The sequence below is a fragment of the Meles meles genome, chromosome 10 (genome assembly GCF_922984935.1).
Source record: "Meles meles chromosome 10, mMelMel3.1 paternal haplotype, whole genome shotgun sequence".
Taxonomy (NCBI): domain Eukaryota; kingdom Metazoa; phylum Chordata; class Mammalia; order Carnivora; family Mustelidae; genus Meles; species Meles meles.
Genome location: NC_060075.1, coordinates 80,966,377 through 80,986,979, shown reverse-complemented (window position 1 = coordinate 80,986,979; position 20,603 = coordinate 80,966,377). Strand labels below are relative to the sequence as shown.

The following is a 20,603-nucleotide window of genomic DNA, read 5'->3' as shown; positions in this document are numbered from 1 at the left end:
GGTTTGCTGAGGAGGGATCCAGGACTCCTGCCATAGGCAGGAACCCAAAAGACTTGGCGTCCCTGCTCATGTTCACCACGACTTTCTCCATAAATTTATCACATGTCATGGATGATTCAGACTCTGCAGCTCAGCCTCCAATGTTTTTAAACTTGTGGCTGTATGACATAGAGGGATCTGCCTTCTTAAACCTTATTTTTGTTTCTTTTTCAGAACAGTCTGGTACATGCCATTTTACTGTCCCGGTTCTTTTCTTGGTTCCTTCTTGGTCTCTTCTGTAGATTTCTCCTTCCCTCTAAGGCACAATCCTCCATCCTTCCCTGATCTCATGTTTTATTTGCATTCATTTGGTAACTCATCTATTTCCAAGATCTTAAAAAAAAAAAAAATGAGTGCTTTATGGGGCGCCTGGGTGGCTCAGTGGGTTAAAGCCTCTGCCTTCGTCTCAGGTCATGATCTCAGGGTCCTAGGATCAAGCCTCGCATCAGGCTCTCTGCTCAGCGGGGAGCCTGCTTCCCCCTCTCTCTCTGCCTGCCTCTCTGCCTGTTTGTGATATCTGTCTGTCAAATAAGTAAAATCTTTTTAAAAAAATGAGTAGTAACTCATCTATTTCCTCATTTCAATGAGCTTCTCTAAGATGGTGTGTCTTACACATATGTGGTCTGCTGTTTTCTGTTTCCTGTTAATTACAGAACACGGACTGAAACTTACATGAGCCTTCATTATTTACAATCCACTGTCTTTCCATGCAAACTGCACCCCCCCTTTACTAAATTCCTTATTCCTGACAATTATATTATTATTCTTCTAGTCCATCTATCCACATGTGTTGCTCTATTTCTTTCTCATTATTATGCCCTCATACCCACTACATTATAAATTCCCATCAACGTTTCTTCTGTGGTGATGGTGGGAAACGTTCATTCCATTTCACTATTTTCCCACAGTGTTAGATTCTCATACTTTGTGATGGATTCTTCGACCTTACCTCAGAGTAGACTCCTCCCAAATCTTCCTTCTTTCTCTGTCTATTATGCCCAGCTTGATTCTGTTTCATGACCCACGCTGTTGTACCTGTCGGAAGTACTTCCCTACTGCTAGTTCCATATTGGAAAAGGCTGAATTAAAACATCATCTCTTCAAACGGGCCTCCCTCACACCCCTGTAAGACTGTCCTCCTTCCCTTACTACCATCATGTCACCCATTAACCTTTGTCAACTGAGCACGCAATATTACCTGCAAAAAATAACAAGTCCTTCAAACGATTTTCTTTTGACTGAAACCTTTCCTGTTTCTTTCAACAAAAGGGTAGTATTTTACTCTGCTTCAAATTTCACTTCCTTTTGACACACTCCTTATCCAGATTCTATTGCTTGCCCAAGCAGGTAAGAATTGTTCAGTTAACAAGATCCTGCCTTTCTAAATCCATACCCCCACACAGCGTACTCTGGTGTTTCTCAAGAGTTGGTGGAATAGGTACATTTCTGGATGGAGATCAATGAGTACTCTGTAAAGACTTCTTGGATTATTGTGTTTAACCTTCATGACAATCATGTAAATTAATAAACTGTATTTGGGATCAAGGGGAAGATCAACTTCATCGTTAGTACTGGTGTTTATCATAGACTCTGAACCATTTTCAGAGCTTTAACAGTTTCCAGCTGCTGAGAACAAAGACGAATGTAGTACATTAATGATACGTTCCAGCCAAATAAAAACCAAACAACATCCCTATGCAGTAAAGTACATAAAAAGTTTTGAAGTCACTGGTATAGAGGGTTAGGGGGATTGAGTCAGCACATGGCACAAAGTGCTATAGGCAGCTGTTTTAAGCACACACATGCACACGTGTATGTGGGAGTCTGTGTCCCATGTTACATTCATGGAGATGCCTTATTTTGGTGATAAAAAATGATCACCTTAAATAAAGATTTAAATGATACATAGATTTGTCTGTATCTTATTTGTAAATTTATTTTGCTTCTATAGTTGAATAAAAGTCACATGCATAAAGAATGCATTCTTTCTTTCATGCTTATGAGTATTTCATAAACATTTTAATACAAGTTGTGCTAGAAGCCCAAGACCATGTTTTAATTGCAAGGGCAGATGGTGGGGACAACCTGTACAAACACCAGAGTCAAGTCTTCCTTTTCAGAACTCCTTCTGTTCCCGGTTCCTTGTATTGCCACTTTCTTTCTCTCTTGCATGGCTTATTCTGGTCTTACTCTTCCTTTCCGTTAGTAAACTCCTTCCTACTGTCCACCAATCCATTTTGTAAAATTTCTTTCCAAGCTTACACTTTCACTTCTTAATGAGTACTTTCTTTTCAGCCCTAAAGATCTCATCTTTCTTTTTCTAATTCAATAGCATTCGCATTTGCAGCACACAACTGATATTTATATTCCTCGTCAAATAATTTTGCCATGCAAGTTTCATCTTGTTGACTGTAAGTTTCATAAGAGCTAAGGCCCATGTTTTAATTACACTGAGTATTCCATACTGAGTAGAGTGCTCAGAACATAGTGAAAATGAGCGAGCACATGTTGATTTGTTCAGAGTGTACAAGAATGCAAGGCCATGGGGTATCCCAATAAAGGTATGTCCAGAAGTGATTCACTTCTTCTATGTAAATCCAGTAATGATTTGGACAGGGAGGAAGCCAGCATGATTTCAGGAGCAGTCAGTAACTACTGGAAGGGCCATGCTTCACAGACACATAGGAAAAGCACTCCTAGGACACTGTCTTTACCTGGAAGGAATTTGCTTACAAACACCCGCATTGAATATGGTCCTTTGTTTTCTCCCTACTATACTTCCCGTGAGAGGGCAAATATGAAAATACAAAAGACATCCAGTGTAATTTCTGGCATATAACAACAAGTTTATGGAAGTGTTTTAAAATAAAAGAAAAATCAATAATGAAAATAAATACAAGTCCTTGGCCACTGGGTTAGGAGCGCTTCTTTTTTTTTCTTTTTTTCCCCTCAAGCAGGTAATTCTTTCAAAATCAGAAGCCCAATATGAGAAACACTGTATTGTGTGCATATAAAGTCCAGCCAAGTTCAAAGATATGGAAGCATGACAATTACAATGGGAACTGTCCTCCAACAACTATTTGCAAGTCAGAGATAGTGCCTGTCTCAGAATGTAGATTTCCCTTCCCGGTTACAATGAGTTAGAAATTTCAGTAATTAAAGATGTTTTAACTCCAAAATCTGGATGGCCGTACACTATGAATGTTAAATCACTGAGAAAGTTAAATGTATCTTCCGTAGCCTGTGAATACCTAAAAATAAAAGTGACTTAGAAATTTGTATTTGAAGTCCTTCCATGATTTAATCTTTCCACTTTAGTCCACATGGGCACCTTCAGCAGCAAATCTTGATCACACAATTGTTTTCATCAGCTGTACTTTCTCTATGTCTGTAGACCCGGTTTCCATGGTCAAGAAGATGATACATAATACATCACTTTATCAAATATTCTTATAGGCAATCTACAAAAATACAGCATTTCTTACTGAAAATGGTTTTAATATTCTGAGTTATAGAGATTGATTCAGTATGTTTTGTAATGTCAAATAAAAAAAAAAAGTAATTGAACAAAGAACCCAGCACATCTGGAAGCTGGTCAGGAAGAAGCAGTGATTTCCATGTGTATCGACCATATGTGTCCATGCTTTTCATAGGAAAAGGAAAGACATAGGCCTTGAACTCATTTCTTTCAGAATATATTTAACAATGAAATAGAGTTTTAGTCAAGAAATAAAGACCAATAACATATATTTGTTTGTTTATCTGGCCTACCTTCAATAAAAAAAAAAAATCAGGGGCGCCTGGGTGGCTCAGTGGGTTGAAGCCTCTGCCTTCAGCTCAGGTCATGATCCCAGAGTCCTGGGATCGAGCCCCGCATCGGGCTCTCTGCTCAGCAGGGAGCCTGCTTCTCTGTCTCTCTCTGCCTGCCTCTCTGCCTGCTTGTGATCTCTGTCTATCAAATAAATAAATAAATAAATCTTAAAAAAAAATCAGTTGACTTACAGAAAATATATCATATATAATAGCATAAAAATAAAATTCTTTTAAAAAACACTTTTCAATGTGAACCTGCTTTATGATCAAGATGACTGCCCAGTAGGAACAGGGTGAATTACTTGATAGCTCATTTAGGGAAACCTATCACACTACGGAGAGAAGAAATAAAATTGTATATATACTTCAGATTAACTAAAGATCCAAATTGGAAAACCTTTGTCTAACACAAGAAGATGCTAAAAAGAAAGTTATCATAAATAAGAACTCAAAACCATACTGTGAAAGAATGTTATCTTGAGAAACATCAACTATATTAAAGAGGAAATTTGGAACATTTATATTCAAGAACAAATGAATACATAGAAATGCAAAGAACTCTCGAAAGTCAAGAAAATGGAAAAAGAAAAATAGGGAAAGAAAACATATCAAAAAGCAAATCAAAGAAGAAGAAACCCAAATGTCTAATAAGTACACAAGTTAATGTCAATCTTATTAGCAATTTTAGAAATACAAAGGTAAATAAGGCATGACCTTCTACCAGCAATACAGGCAATAAATAGAAAATACCAAAAACTGGTGACAGTATGGGAAAATGGGAATCCACATAAACCACTTTGAGAGTGCAGATGATGCCAAAATTCAGAAAGCGAGCTGACAGAATCGCAGAAATGAAGGTTGTCACAAGACAAGAATGCAGAGATTTGTACTCGGGTCTATAAGAGGTTACTGGAAGAGATGATCCTTAAAGATGTGGTAGTGGGAATTAATGACACTCTTGCCCCACTCTGAGGAGAATGGATCAATCAAGATCAATGGATCCTTGCTACGGGATACTAAGTTGCAATCAGAAACAATGAAGTAGAGACACGAAGAGCCACAGTGATAAGCCATGAAACACAGTGTTGAGTTATAAAGAGAAACAGAGAAAGATCTAGAACACAACAGATTTATTTTTACAGCTCATGGGTACTCAAAATGTTATACACTTGTTCAATATAGTGCAAATGATGTAGTATTGGACTTACTCCAATCATTACAGTGCATGCATATGGGGAAGCAAAGATAAAAGTGGAAAAAGGTGGTCCAGGAAAAATGAAGTCAAACAAGAAAGGAGATTTGTGTGAACCCAATATGACAATGTGCTGTGAACTAAATGATATGCTTATAATGACTGTCTTGGTTTGGCAACCAATAAACTAAGTCTGTAAGATCTGTTCAAGCTCTAGTATACCATAATCATACGATTTTAGAAATAATGCTGCGAAATACACAAACAGCAGTGTAAGGGTAATGTTTTATTAAAAATTTCCATATGGAAGAATATCGGGATAATCAGGATGAAGGGGAAATAAGAGGAAGGGATGAAAGAAAGATGATGTTTGAACACAAGAATGCATACCGTAAGGAACTAAACAACTGGTCTATTTGGAATACAAAGTCAACACTAAGTTACCTAGTGACTGAAGGAAAGGGGAAAGTATGCTGAATTCTAAGGCCCAAATGACCCTAAATTATATTTTTAAAGTTATTCCTTATCATAGGGAATATAGTCAATGATACTGTAATAGCCTTGTTCGGTGACAGACGGCAGCTACACTTGTGGGGAGCACAGCACAGTGTCTACAGAAGTTGAATCACTGTGTCATACACCTGAAAATAATGTAACATGGTGTGTTGACTATACTCAAATAAAAAAAATATTAGAACAAAAATAAAGTTACTCTTTACGATAAGAACATCTTTTCCCAGCACTGAGGCCTGAGGAAAAAAAAAATCTGTGTTTTCATAAAATGAGATACAGGCATCCAAACAATAGCACTATACTAAACACATTCTCTTAAGGTCACATCTCAAGGTCAAGACAAGATGCCCAAGAACAGTTCAATATAAGCTATTTTACAGGACTCACACAATGTGGAATGGATATAAAATTCTATGCAGATGCATAGATCTTTTATTATCTAGAAGACCATAGGAACTATAATTTATCCTGGAATCAGGGGAATTAGAGTGAAGAGAATTCATATTTTTGATATTGTTGAACATCCACCATGTGTCTGACACTGGGCTTGCAGAGTTACCATGTTAGTTTGTTTAATCAGATGCCCAATGTCAGAGTGAGGGATTAAAACACAGGTCTGTGTCTGATTCCACAGATTCGGGAATGCATATTTAATTTTAATATTTAAATGAAAATTTAATTTAATTTATATAATAAAGATATTCAGTATTCTCTTGGAAAACTAACCAAAGAGAGTTCTATCTAAACTGCTAGATCCAGTTCTATCCTTATGACCAAAATAATGCTCTCTATTTTCCACTTACAGGAACTCTGAAGTTAAAAAAAAAAAGGGGGAAGAAATTAATGGGTTATACTGCTAATTACTCCAGAAATAAAATATGGGGCAAATGACATTATAAACATATGCTTGTCAAGGCTTAGAAAAGATGAGTGGAGATTTTTTTAAAGACTGAAATAGAAACATCAAAACTATTAAGCAGATGTTTCAAATGAGGCAGGGTTCATGAACTTTCTGTTATGACAACAAGAAAAACAAATAATATTCCTGTGGAAAAATCTCATGCTTTCAGTACATGTGTAAAAAGACAGTATCATAAACTTATGGCTGTCATTGATCCCTTAGGCTTTCTGTCATGGGTTAGCATTGGGAAGCTCAAGAAAATACACGTCGCTTAGCAAACAACATGGTAGAATAAGGATGAGATTTTACTTCATAGTGCTTCTAGTGTTGATGATGTAATAAATCTGCAACATTAAAAGATGTAACTTATATACTCCATTTTTCTTTTGGTTTCACAAGAGAAGCTGTCTCCACAATGCACTGAATCACCAATAAAATTAGTTTTATTTAAAGCTGTGCGAATTCTGCATGGATACAATGAGCTCCAAGTTATCTGGAAGGAACCACTGATTGATAAGTTAACCATGCTTCTTAGATTTCTCAACAGTATTCAAATGACTTTGATGAATTCATCCTACTTAGTAGGTGGTCTGAGAGCAAAGTTGAAAGTAACAACTTTTGGCATCCAGTTAAAAAAAAAAAGAATTCAGAGAGTGGGGTGAAACTGAAGTCTTGGAGTTTTGATGTCAACTTACATTGTTTCTTGGATTTTCTATAATAAACATGCACATTTGTGCATTATTTAAGCAGTCTATACAATGCAGACAATCAGCTATTTTAAAATGAGATATTTTAAGATACACAGCACACACAGAAATATCTGCCCTTAAATAAAGAATCCACAATGGAAGATCAATGAGGATCAACGGGAAAATGAAACTTCCATGCTTGGGTAAAGTGTGGCACTGGTCTTATGGACAGCAACTTACTTGCCTGCCTTATATCACTTTGGGGAATATTTTATGAGTTTTGGGATTGCCCCCCCCCCCAATTTCTGCACTGGGGAGTTGTGTATGGTAATTCAACTCCTTCCTGGAACTCAACCTTATTTACAGTATCTTTAGGATACACATTGGTTTTGTCAGTAAAGGACTAAAGAATAAGTCCAAAAGATCACACTCCAAAAAAATATTCGTATTGCTTAGTTTTATCAAAAACTCATTCCAGGGGCGCCTGGGTGGCTCAGTGGATTAAGCCGCTGCCTTCGGCTCAGGTCATGATCTCGGGGTCCTGGGATCGAGCCCCGCGTCGGGCTCTCTGCTCCGCAGGGAGCCTGCTTCCTCCTCTCTCTCTGTCTGCCTCTCTGCCTACTTGTAATCTCTCTCTCTCTGTCAAAAAAATAAATAAATAAAATCTTTAAAAAAAAAAAAAAAAAAAAAAAAAAAAACTCATTCCAATGAAATTATAGTGCTTACTGCAAAGTGAGGGCTTGGTTATTAATGAAAAAAATTTTTTTTCCCAAAATACAGAGATATTTTTCACAATAATGCTCATTTAACAAAGCTTCACTCTACCTTAAAACAAAGGCCAACAAACTTCCTGTGAAGAGTGATACAATAAAGTTTTCTGGGCGTGACAGTTCATATGGTCTCTCTTATAACTACTCAACTTTGTGGTTATAGGATGGAAACATTCACAGACGCTAGGTAAACAAATGGGCAAGACAGTTTTCAAATAAAATTTTTTTACAAAGGAGGTGGAGGGCCAGAAGTTTGCAACTTCTGCCTTAAATCATTGTCAGGTTCAAAGAAATACTCTATTCTCAGGTTAAAATCATCTCTTCCAAATTTACAACATTCAAGATGAGTAATTTTTTTTTTTTTTTTTTTTTTTTGACAGAGAGAGAGATCACAAGTAGGCAGAGAGGTAGGCAGAGAGAGGAGGAAGCAGGCTCCCTGCGGAGCAGAGAGCCCGACATGGGGCTCGATCCCAGGACCCTGAGATCATGACCTGATCTGAAGGCAGCAGCTTAATCCACTGAGCCACCCAGGCGCCCCTCAAGATGAATATTATAATTAAGGTAAAAAATTGTTTACTAATCTCGTGAAGAGCTTGACGAAACTACGGTTTTCTTTACCGTGATAACTTGGAAAGTACATGCAGTGAACTAATAAACATTGAAATCTAAGCAACAAATACATATGTAAATTTTCTTTCATTTCCTTAAGTTTTAAAATGTAGTCCTTATGCATTTTGGGAAAGAGAAATGCACAAAGAAATACTTCAATTGTCCAACCAAGTGACCTAACAAGTATGAACTCCTTTCCTTTGGGATATTACTCAAGATCAATGTTACTTTTGCAATTATTTTGGAAGCTTACAAATTCAAGTACATGAACTGAGAATTCATAAACTAGGGTGTATCACTTTAGGTGATTTAGTTACGTTTACAATAGTTTTGTCCTCTGCAAACAAAAATATCATTTATACATCCTTATATAGGTAAGGAAGATTTGAACTCGTATGCCAAATGTAAATAATCATAGACAAGGAATTTGGAAATTAGAGCTCAACTTGGATTTTGTGAAATTATCTTCCTTATCCACATTCATAAAATCTTTAATTTCTTTTTTCCCAATTCAGACAATGAGGGGTTTTTCTCTTCCTTCTTGAAACCCAGCCCTTCACCTTTGTCTATAGTTAGGTTCTCTCTCATAAGCTCTTTATCTTGTTTCATCAATTCTCCTCTTCAACCCATAAACATGACCAAGTCACCTTCTTTCTGAAGGCAAAACAACCCCCACAAATTCTCTCCTCTCTTGTCTCCCTCTGTTGACCTCTCGCTTTCTCCTTCAAACCTTTAGGTAAAATACACTGCACTAGCCGTTTCTAATTCTCCACAGCCTCGTTCGTCACTTAGCCTATTTCTAGAGGGCTCCCAGCATAACCATCCCACTGAGCACATTCTCAGGGGACACTAGGTACTTCGTTTCTGAAAATTTCACAGGGTTTATGACCTTTTCCTTATCCAGTTCTTCTTCCCTGTGATCAATTATTTCACAGCCCCCTCACTCCATGGTGTCTACTTACTTAAGCAACATTACTTGTCAGTGTCATACGTGGCATCAGTTACTTAACCTCATCTCCGTGATGCACACAGTACTGCTAACTACTTCAGGGAACTGTTGTAGGTTTTAAGTAAGTTACTACACATCAGGCACTTAGACTAGCACAGGGCACCTGGTCGGCCCTAAATGAAGGTGAACTATAATTAGGATTGTTTTTGTTTTCACCTTATCTTAGAATTTATCCTCTGATTTTTTCCTTAGATGAGGTTTCTTTCCCCTTCGCTTCTAGACTTGGTTCATACTGGTTCTTGTTCACTCATTCTCCAGGGTAAGCTAGGGCAGTTGGAGGCACCATGACACTGTGACTAAGGACCCAGAATTGAAACCAGAGTATCTGGTCTCAGATTCAGACTGATTTCATAGCTTATGTGAGAGTGTGCAAGTAATTCAATCACTTTGTGCTTTGGTTTCTTTATTAAGAGGAGGCAATAACAGTATATACTTTATAAGGCTGTTGTGAGGAGTAAAAGTATTAATATACTTAAAATTGTTAGGAACTGCCTGGCACACAGGAAATGATACTTAAGTATTGATTGCTGCTACACTACTTACTTTTATTACCTCCATCAATTTAATTACTACCTCTGTGCCGACGTCTCTCACATATCTCTTGCCATTCCAGATCTGTCTTTTGTATTTTATATTTCTGAACATATATTTACCAAAGTCTCCACCTAATTGCTTTACAGGAGACCCCAGTTCAACATGGCCAAAATGACCCAATATTTTTCTCCTAAACCTCTTATTCCTCCCTGTAGACCCTGTTACTGCACCATGAACTTCACAAATACCCAAACCAAGAACGTGTGAATCATTTTTGATTGCTTCTCTTTTTTCTCAAAAGTCAAATGCACTCCATGTCATCTCATAAAAATGGAAACTATCTTCTTCCCTCCTACCGCCATTGTTTAGTTCCGGTCAAAAATCTTCCACCCGACTATTGAAATACCTTCTTAAATAGTCTTCTTGACACCTACTTATCCTTAAAGCCTATATGCAAGTTTCTAGCGTAATGTGTCTAAACGGTTGTCTAAGAGGCTTTCATGGCTTATAAATAAAGTGAAGTGCTCCCTTGACCTATCCACTCACTTTTGCATCCTCATTTCCAGCCACGGACCTACACATACTATGTTGTTTCTTGTCCCCACACAAGTGCTTATCCCATTCCCTCTGACAGTTAACTTCTACTTATCCATTAAGACCTGGCTCACATGGCGCCTTGAATCTTTTCCTGACTGTCCATCATGCAGCCTCCATACACAAATTGTTGGTGGACACTTTTCTGGAAGTTTCAACATAAGTTTAATGAACACAATATACTATGATTATCTGTTGACATTCTTGTATTCACTGTAAGACTATAAAATTCTAAAGGGCGAAGGCCATGAGTTATTCATCACCTATTAATGTACCCTCTGAGTACTTACTGCGTTGCAAACACTAATTGCAGAAACTTAAAGAGAGACGAGACCAGAAGGTTGAGAAAGTATTCTACCTGAGAAGTTAAACAGCCTTCATGATTCTCAATAAGAACAGAGGCCATATGCAAATCACATTGCTTTTATGTGTATGAGGCAGTCATGAGCACATCATTTGACCTTGAAGGTGAAGGGCACATACAGGGTTCATGTTATATCAGTGAACATAAGAATTTACGTCCCTATCACCTCAATGATCACCTGCTTCTGCCTTTCTCTCCACCTCCACACACTATATTCTTAATAGACCCTTTATAAACCAAATTTTGATCACGTCATGGCTCTGCTGCAAACTATCCAAGGGTTATACATTTAATTCACAGCAAACACCAAAGCCCTTTGTAAGGGCCTACAAGGCCCTGCATAAGCTGGCCCTTTCCCTCACTCTTTGACTCATAGTTTATTAGTGTCCCTATTGCTCATTCCCTTCTGGCCACATTGCCCTTCCCTCTAGGGCTCCTTGAACAGATCAGAGGCACTCCCATCACAAGGGCATTTACATCAACTGTTCCCACTATCCAGAAAGTTCTCCAATACTAGCACACGGCCTACTATCTCAGTTCTTTCAAGTCTTTTTCAAATATCACTGAGTTGGTGACCCTCCATGAAGATCCCTTTAAAACTGCAACCTCTCCCAGGGCGCCTGGGTGGCTCAGTGGGTTAAAGCCTCTGCCTTCAGCTCAGGTCATGATCCCAGGGTCCTGGGTTCAAGCCCCACATCGGGCTTTCTGCTCTGCAGGGAGCCTGCTTCCTCCTCTCTCTCTGCCTGCCTCTCTGCCTAGTTGTGATTTCTCTCTGTCAAATAAATAAAATATTAAAAAAAAAAACCTGCAACCTCTCCCTATAAGTAACCTCTCTTGTACTTTTTTTCTCACCATCATCAGATACATGAAATATAGTTTTTACTTAGTTGTACTATTATTTTCGTCAGCACCATCATCTTCCTCTGTTCTCCCGAATACAGGTTCTATGCAAACGGGGCATATTGGGTACTCAAAAGATAAGTTGCCAAAGAATTAATGAAGCATTATTTTGGTTAAAAAAAAAAAAAAAAACAAGAAAACGAGGCAGAGTGCTCTTGGTTTTCTATCTGCATAGGCTCAAATGAGAGAGAACATTTAATTTGCTACAGAATCCTATTTCTACCAAACCTTTTTCTACTCTCAGAGTAGAAGCCTGAAAGGGAAACTGAGAACAGGAACACACTGATGTATACCTTGTATAATAAGTATTCATGGTATCAGTGCTTAGAGTGGGAACTGTTCAAATTACAGGTGATTCTAAATATCTAAACATCAAAAAATGGACAGAAGGCATGAAGAGACATTTCTCCAAAGAAGACATACAAATGGCTAAGAGACACATGAAAAAACGTTCATCATCATTAGCCATCAGGGAAATTCAAATCAAAACCATATTGAGATACCACCTTACACCAGTTAGAATGGCAAAAATGGACAAGGCGAGAAACAACAAGTGTTGGAGAAGCTGTGGAGAAAGGGGAACCCTCTTCCACTGTTGGAGCAGCCACTTTGGAAAACAGTGTGGAGATTCCTCAGAAAATTAAAAATAGAGCTACCCCATGACCCAGCAATTGCACTACTGGGTATTTACCCCAAAGATACAGAGGTAGTGAAAAGAAGGGCCATATGCACCCCAATGTTCATAACAGCAATGTCCACAATAGCCAAACTGTGGAAAGAGCTGAGATACCCTTCAACAGAAGAATGGATAAAGAAGATGTGGTCCATATATATAATGGACTATTACTCAGCCATCAGAAAGGGTGAATATCCAACTTTTCCATCAACATGGATGGGACTGGAGGAGATTATGCTAAGTGAAATAAGCCAAGCAGAGAAAGTCAATTCTCATATGGTTTCACTTATTTGAAGGCCATAAGGAATAGCACGGAGGACATTAGAAGAAGGAAGGGACAAATGAAGGAGGGGAATCGGAGTAGGGGATGAACCATGGGAGACTATGGACTCAGGTAAACAAATGGAGAGCTTTTGAAGGAAGAGGGCTGGAGGGCTGGGTGAGCCTGGTGATGGCACAGATTGCATGGAGCACTGGGTGTTCCACACAAACAATGGATCATGGAACACTGCAGCAAAAACTAATGATGTACTGTATGGTGACTAAGACAATTAAAAAAAAGCACATTCACGTTGTTGTGCAAAAATACATACATAAATAAAGGACGCAATACCAAAAAAAAGTAAATAATAAACATGAGGACTACTGTTCTTGCTCCCAAGGCTGCAGCAGCATGTTTCACCGAAGTTTGATGGAAAAAATATATACATGTAAAAATCAGGAAGATATCAGGACCATTTTTCAGAAGTCAAATTCCAGAACTTTGGCTGGAAATAGTTTTCCATTTGCTACATGTCCCAAAGCATCAGCAACTGTATTTGGGGTTCCGATTTCAGAAGGCTGTGTGGTTTAGTAGAGAGGACACAGACACGTGAATTTGAGTTGACTTTACTACCTGTCAGTAACCCGGGAAGTGATTAAACACTCTGGGTCTCGATTCTGTCCCCCGTAAATCGGGTTTTAGAATAAAACGGTACATTCTATAAAATGCACACAGCAAACTCCTTGGTACTTAGACAATGACTACATGTGAAGTAGCTGAGCTTTGGAGTCAGGAATATCTGAGTTCAATCCTTGGGTCTGTCACGGACTGTGTTTAGGACCTCTATCTCCCTCAGTCTTCATTTCTACATTTGTAAGAAGAGGTCCATGACACTGAATGTGCATTTGTAAGATGTAAGAACAGTAGGGTAAAGTACCTACCTACCGCTGCCGACTCTGTACGTGGTAAATGGAACAGCCTTACTGATAAAGACTTCTTTTAAAATCCTTTCCTCAAGGTATCACAAGAACTGAGGCACATCCTAACTAAGGTCATTGAGCCAAGGGAAAACCTACAGAACAGGCTTTCAATAAACATTCGTGGAATTAATAAAATGCACAGAGACTGTATTTCATAGGTGTTCTTTAAGAAAGCAGCACACCGTAACGTGCCTATTTGAGAGAAGAGCAGTAATCCAGTTTAGAAACTAGATAAATGGCTTTCGAGATGCATTCTAGCAATTTAGCTATGTAGCATTTCAAAATCTTTATGTGAGCTACATTTTATTCACCTGAATATGCGCTTTCCAGAGAATTCCACAGGGCTGAGTTTGGATTTGCAGGCAAAAGTTCCAGAGTCAAAAATTCCAATACCATAAAAGGGTGTGTGTGTGCGCGTGTGACAACCAAAATTTTTTATAAAGGTTATGGTCTGACTATAAATTAATGACTTACAGCCAAAAGTGTCTATGATGAACCTGGCTGGCTACTGTCAAGGAGTGCGCTAAAAGCATTAACATACGAGGTAAGAAACACAGTGGAAGAATTTCAGTATCTTATACAATGGTCAAGATTTGATAATAGAACAATCCTCTGTCCACAGTAACTATAATAAAGTGGCTTTGAAAAAAATGATCTTAAAAACTCTAAAAGCTCCAAAATTAGACTCTCACAGAACTTTAAAACAAAAGGACCCACAAAGTCATTCTGCTCTGTGCATTCAGCAAACACCTCCCCCTTTTTATGAAGTCAGTAATTTTGTGTTTTGTTCTAGATTCTGAATCAATCAATATATATTGCTACGTCTGCAGAAACCAAGGATTATATGACGACAACAAATAATGCATGGCATAAATTCAAAATTTCAAGGATCAGTAAATAGATCAGCCATGGAAATTTGAAAACAAACTAAAATTTGGGGAAAGGAGAAGCAGATTATATCAACAATAGGAGAAAGAAGCTTATAATTGAACATTGATGGATGCAGCATGTCAAAATGATTTGGTAAAGATTTCCAAATGAGGCAGATTACAGTGACTTTCAAATTAGAACCAGAACATACTGAGAGAAGAAAACCACCGATGAAAGAATGACTTCTCTGTCTTCTGAAGCCATTCAATGAGAGGAGCTATAGAATATTCCCAGGTCCTCTCCTGCCAAGTCAGTTACGACAGAATTTAAAAATCAATTTCACATCAGCTTTGTGGAATGGCAAATTCTTCAGTACTAAATCAACAACGTACTTTAGTGCAATATGCTGTAACATTTTTGGACACATGTTTATTCTTATGACGTCATGAAAATTTAGGAGAATCTTCCTGTCCTTGATTGCCTTTCTAGATTATCTCTAACAGCCTTTGTTGAGTGTCTTCCTCTCGAATAACTATTCCAGGAAAGTGGGATTTATAAATTTAATCCTCTCCCAGAACATACTGCATGATTTTAGACCAAAAACATGTTGCATTTTTAGTTTCACAACAGGCTAGAAAGAAAAAAAGGCATAAAAAGTCAGTGTGCTCTACATTTGGAACCTACAGTTGATGGCTTCACTGATTCCTTCTCTACCCACTGTGAACCTATTACTTCTTCCCTAGGTCCTAAGGCAGGTGTCTAACATTTTTTTTCCCTTATTCAACTTGCAACCTTCTTCTTACCAAGAAACATTTTGCTAGCAGTCACCAAGATCTATTTCCCTTTAATTAACCAAATTTCACTCTTACTGCTTTTATAATTCCATTTTTGTGAAAATTGAGTTCAAAGCCCACATAAGCATCCATAATGTTTTACCTGCCTTTACTAACTGGGTCATGCCCTTGACCTTGGCCAATATACAACCAGATCCCTTGAGTCTCATAAAAAGATTATCCAGTAACTGCCTCCAGGCTATCCCTTCTGTGTGCTTTAACTGCTTCCTATTCCTCATTTATAAAAAGAGCACAAATGAGTCCTCGCTCATTATTTAGATAATAGAAATATAATCTCCACACTAAACCTACTTAAATGGACAAACAAACTGATGCCTTTCTTTTGTTCCCAGTGGGCACTAACGGAACCCCTGTGGCAATGTTTCATGTATGACTCAATTGCTTTATCAAACAATTGGTTTAATGTTGCTGCTGTTGTTTTAATTCTATTATCCATGTGTCTGAGATACCTATGTTAATGGTGCTTAAATTTGTTATTTTTCTAGAACATTGTCTTGGGTGATAAAATTTAAGACAATCATTTTGACAACATGATACTAAAGTCATGAAACTCTGAGTACCTACTGACTAAAAATTCAATTTTCAGAATCCAAATGTATACATACACATATACAAATGTATAGAATTTATTTATGTGTATATATTTATTTTGTATTTTATATATATATGTAGTTTTATATATATTTATACACATAAAATTTTATATATACATCTAGGTTTTTACAGCATATATAAATTATATACACATAGAAATCTATGTGTGTATTTAAATTTTTTATATGTATATAAATCACACATTGTAAATAAATCCACTTTTTAAATAACACATGTATAGCACAATGGACTGATTCATTTTTAAACATCAAATAAGTCATCATCTATCTACTAATCACACACCACAAGTAAGATAAGGTGTGAATGTGCAGCTATGAATTACCTCCTCTTTCCTTCCGTCACGTCCTTTCTGTACAAACCAGATAACTTTTGCTTGCAAAGATCGTGGGGTACATTCCAGCAACGTGCTGTTGTTCTCTATGCCATAGGCCAGTCGCTCTTCAGTCTTATCCAAAGCATCCCCTACAATATAAATATTAACATTAATGTTAAGACTTTGACTTTAACAGTAAATACTATTTTTTAAAAAGATTTTATTTATCTATTTATTTGTCAGAGTGAGACAGAGCACAAGCAGGGGGAGCGGGAAGCAGAGGGAGAAGCAGGCTTCCTCATGAGCAAGGAGCCCGATGAGGGACTTGATCCCAAGACCCTGGGATCATGACCTAAGCCAAAGACACATCGCCTAACCAACTGAGCCACTCAGGCGTCCCAGTAAATAATATTTTTTAAAAGCTTCTTCACTTAGATTCCTGCAGTAAAGTGAGTATCTTTCATGATTTACTACTAATTTCTATGCAAGGTCATTTAAAGGAGATATTTAGAGACAGTGGCACACCACAAATCTAGGCTTTAGAGAGTACTGCAGGCTATGGAAAGGACCAGAAAGAAGTAAATGGAGTGTGGGTCCAAACACGGGGCAGTCAGGATACTAAGAAGGTGCATCAGTGTTAAATGCATGGAAAATCAGTGACAACATGAACCAACAGAGCAGGCAAGAGAAGGTGAGCACTAAACATTCAAGTAAAACATAAGACAAAATTCATGGTTACCAACAAAAGCAGAAAGCAGAAGTCAATGTGATATGGTGCTACATAAACACAAGTGTGAGTGAGATCTTATCGAGGGACTGCACTGATCCAAATGTTGGGCTCCTACAGTAAGAAAAGGGTACAAAACCAGACTAGGGGCTTCAGATCTGAGCTTCCTGATTATTATGGACATCTTGGCCCAGAGATGCTCTCACGTGACTTGAACTCAAATTTGCATACAGACTAATCTACTTAACTGCAGTGGAGAATAAAAGCAAGTGAATAGGGCATCTGGGTGGGTCACAGTTAAGCTGCCACCTTGGGCTCAGGTCAAGATGTCAGGGTCCTAGGATCAAGCCCCCCATCCGGCTCTCTGCTCAGCAGGGAGTCTGCTTCTCCCTCTTCCTTTGCCCTTAGAACATTTTGTGCTTTCCTGGCTCACTCACTCTCTGTTTCTCAAATAAATAAAGTCTTAAAAAAAAATAATACATCAACTGGATGTATAGTGTTTTAACCAACATCAAATTCAGTAACCAGAACCTGGGATTTTTTTCCCCTTGTGTCTGAGTTCTCCTCACTTTCAAAACTGATGCCTACATTTTAATAGATTAAGATCCTGCCTTCCTCCAGCCAATATTGCCAAGGCTTATGTCCCACACCAAATGCTTATTCAGCCTTGGGTCTATTGAACATCACGATGCTGTGCAACTCTGGATTGTATGCAAGCACTCCTGGTCTCCCAGTCATGAAGCTTCATCTTCCTGGTACCTCCTGTGAAACTGAGGCCACCAATTACACAGCCAGTTCCACCACCGACACGGTGTGGAGAGTCAGGACCATGGTCTTCCATCTTGTGTGATTTCCTTACATTTGATGAAGCAAAATTCCTCTCATCCTTTATCCATCAGACCGTGTACTAACTTTCCACAGAAACTCTCATCTGCATCTCAGAAACTCACATCAATCCCACTCTTGTAGAAACTTCAAGTTTTTCACTTTATTTGACCCTGAAGCTTAGTAGGCGACTTGATACAAGTTGATCACCCTTAAGAGATTACCACAGGTTGTGTGACATGGTGAAGATATTCCTGGGGCTGAGATGGAGGGAGAGGTCCTACAAGTCACTGCGGCATCTCGTTCTAACATCCCCCTGTTCTGAGGTCTAATAGTAAGGTCTTTATAGTGGTATATAGAACTTATTTTCCTAATTAATTAAAGATTTTACGTCCACACAGAATTAAAATATTGGTGTTAAAATCCACAAAATTTTAGCTATGTGGAAGAGAAAAGAATACTTTCAGTAACATTGTTCTACTATATATCAATCACAAAGAAAACAAGGACCGTTTTAAGAGGTCTGCAGTTTATCCTAACCCCAGTAACCCATAGCAATTGATTTTCTCTGGATTACCGACGAATTGCTGTCCAAAGCATTGCTGAGCGGCGTTTCCGTGCCGAACATCTTGTCTGCGGAACCGCCTGAAACAAAGTAGATGCATGTAGGAGATGGTCAGATTTCAATTTTCCAGACTTTAAAATGCAGCCAACTGCATTAAGGACTCAAGTAGTATTCGGCTACTGAAAAAAATTGATCTGTCATACAAAACAAGGATAAAATTCAAGTTTCATAGTTCCCTGTATTTCCACTGAATGTTATTCAATGGTAAGATCTATATAAACTCTTCTTTAAGTGTTCACATAAGTTTGAATTCTGGATCCTGACATAACTTGAGAAATCCCTTTTTATATTTTGTTTTATAAATCCAGTGCAATCGGGGTGCCTGGGTGGCTCAGTGGGTTAAAGCCTCTGACTTCGGCTCAGGTCATGATCCCAGGGTCCTGGGATCAAGCCCCACATCAGGCTCTCTGTTCAGCGGGAAGTCTGCTTCCTCCTCTCTCTCTCTGCCTGCCTCTCTGCCTACTTGTGATCTCTGTCAAGTAAATGGATAAAATCTTTGAAAAAAAAAAAATCCAGTGCAATAAGAATTCTTCTGTTTCAAATGGGGGGTTTGGGGTAGTAAGGGAGGTAGGTGTGCAGGAAAGATAGTGGGATTTGAGGCAGATTATTTATTTGAATAAAAATCATAAAACTCCTACATATAATAAGGGGCATTCAAAAAGGGTAACGGTATTAGAATCCAAATATTTTCTTCTATGGCCATCTTAGTCACACAGCACAAATACAATTGGCAATAAAGATAGAAACCAATAATGTAGTCGATTACTCTTTTACTCAGGTAGTATATATAGATATTATATGCCTCTATGCAACGTGATTGTGTGTTATACCTTCTTAACAGGCTGTATGGCAAGACTGCCTATTAGAATAACTTCTAGTGTTTTTTAATATTTTATAGATTTCTTAGATATATAACTGAAAAACAACAATGTTCTTTACCCTTGGGGGGAAAATTCTATAGTATAGATCTTGTTTTAAATTAGTAAGCATCTTTCTGAGGGATTGAACAATGGCAATCGTCACTATTAGCACTGAAATTCTAAGATCAAAATCTTCAGTGTATTAATTCAGATTAAAGATAAAAATAGAAGTATTACATAAGTGCAGAAAATACCACTTGCTTCTCTAAATCATGGCATTTCTTCAAGATTGAGGAAAAAACAGAAGGTAGAGCAGAAGTTTCACCCCAGAGGGAGATGGCTAGCCTTCTGAAGCGACAATGAAATGCTCTAACCATATGCAATGATAAAATCTGGAAAAAGGAACCAGATTCAAATCCCAATGCCATCACTCACGTGCCATCTGATCTCATACATATCTTCTCTCTTGCTTGATTCTTCCTGTCCTCCTTTGTAAAATGAAGTTGGTCTGACATCTAAAAATTATTCCAATATCAAATTTTTTTTTCATTCTAGGCTTACCTCTTGCCTCCAAATAATGATAAAGGAACATCATTTCAAGAGATGAAGTGATTTCTCCCATGTCACTTCAGATCTTAGTTAACAGACCAATACTTGAGAAGCAATGGTTTAAGTATCTCCTTGTAATGAAAGCTAGAACAGATGCCTATTTACAGTCAATTTTTAGAATTATGACCCATGTGCAAAGCTGGCTTTTTCAAAATACAGAGATTGTAGATTAGAAGACATTGTCTAGAAACCTGGGATTTAATAAACTTCAGATTAAAACTGCTGTATGAATCATTCCACTGGGTAAAACTGAAAAAAGAAATTGACAAAGAAGCAGCAAAAACAAAAAGTTTTATGCTTCTGTTATTATTTTATACTAGCATGTGCACAGGCATAGATAACTGAAAACAGCTCTGGATGAGAAGTAAACTGGTCCCATGGATTCCTTACTTCATTAAGTATTGCATTGGTACTGGGAATCCAAAGTCGGCTGAGCAGTAGTGAGTAATGGAGCAGGGAT

General features: G+C 37.9%; 1 protein-coding gene across 2 annotated transcripts in view; it reads right to left on the bottom strand.

Moving 5' to 3' along the window:
- Positions 1 to 20,603, bottom strand: part of SEMA3E (semaphorin 3E) — a 253,303-nt gene that overhangs the window by 3,044 nt on the left and 229,656 nt on the right. For both annotated transcript variants that reach the window (XM_046020062.1, XM_046020063.1), the window contains exons 15-16: positions 18,627 to 18,694; positions 16,507 to 16,646 (exon numbers count right to left, since the gene is read on the bottom strand). In XM_046020062.1, the coding sequence (XP_045876018.1) occupies positions 16,507 to 16,646; positions 18,627 to 18,694 (208 nt within the window). The remainder of the gene's footprint in view (positions 1 to 16,506; positions 16,647 to 18,626; positions 18,695 to 20,603) is intronic.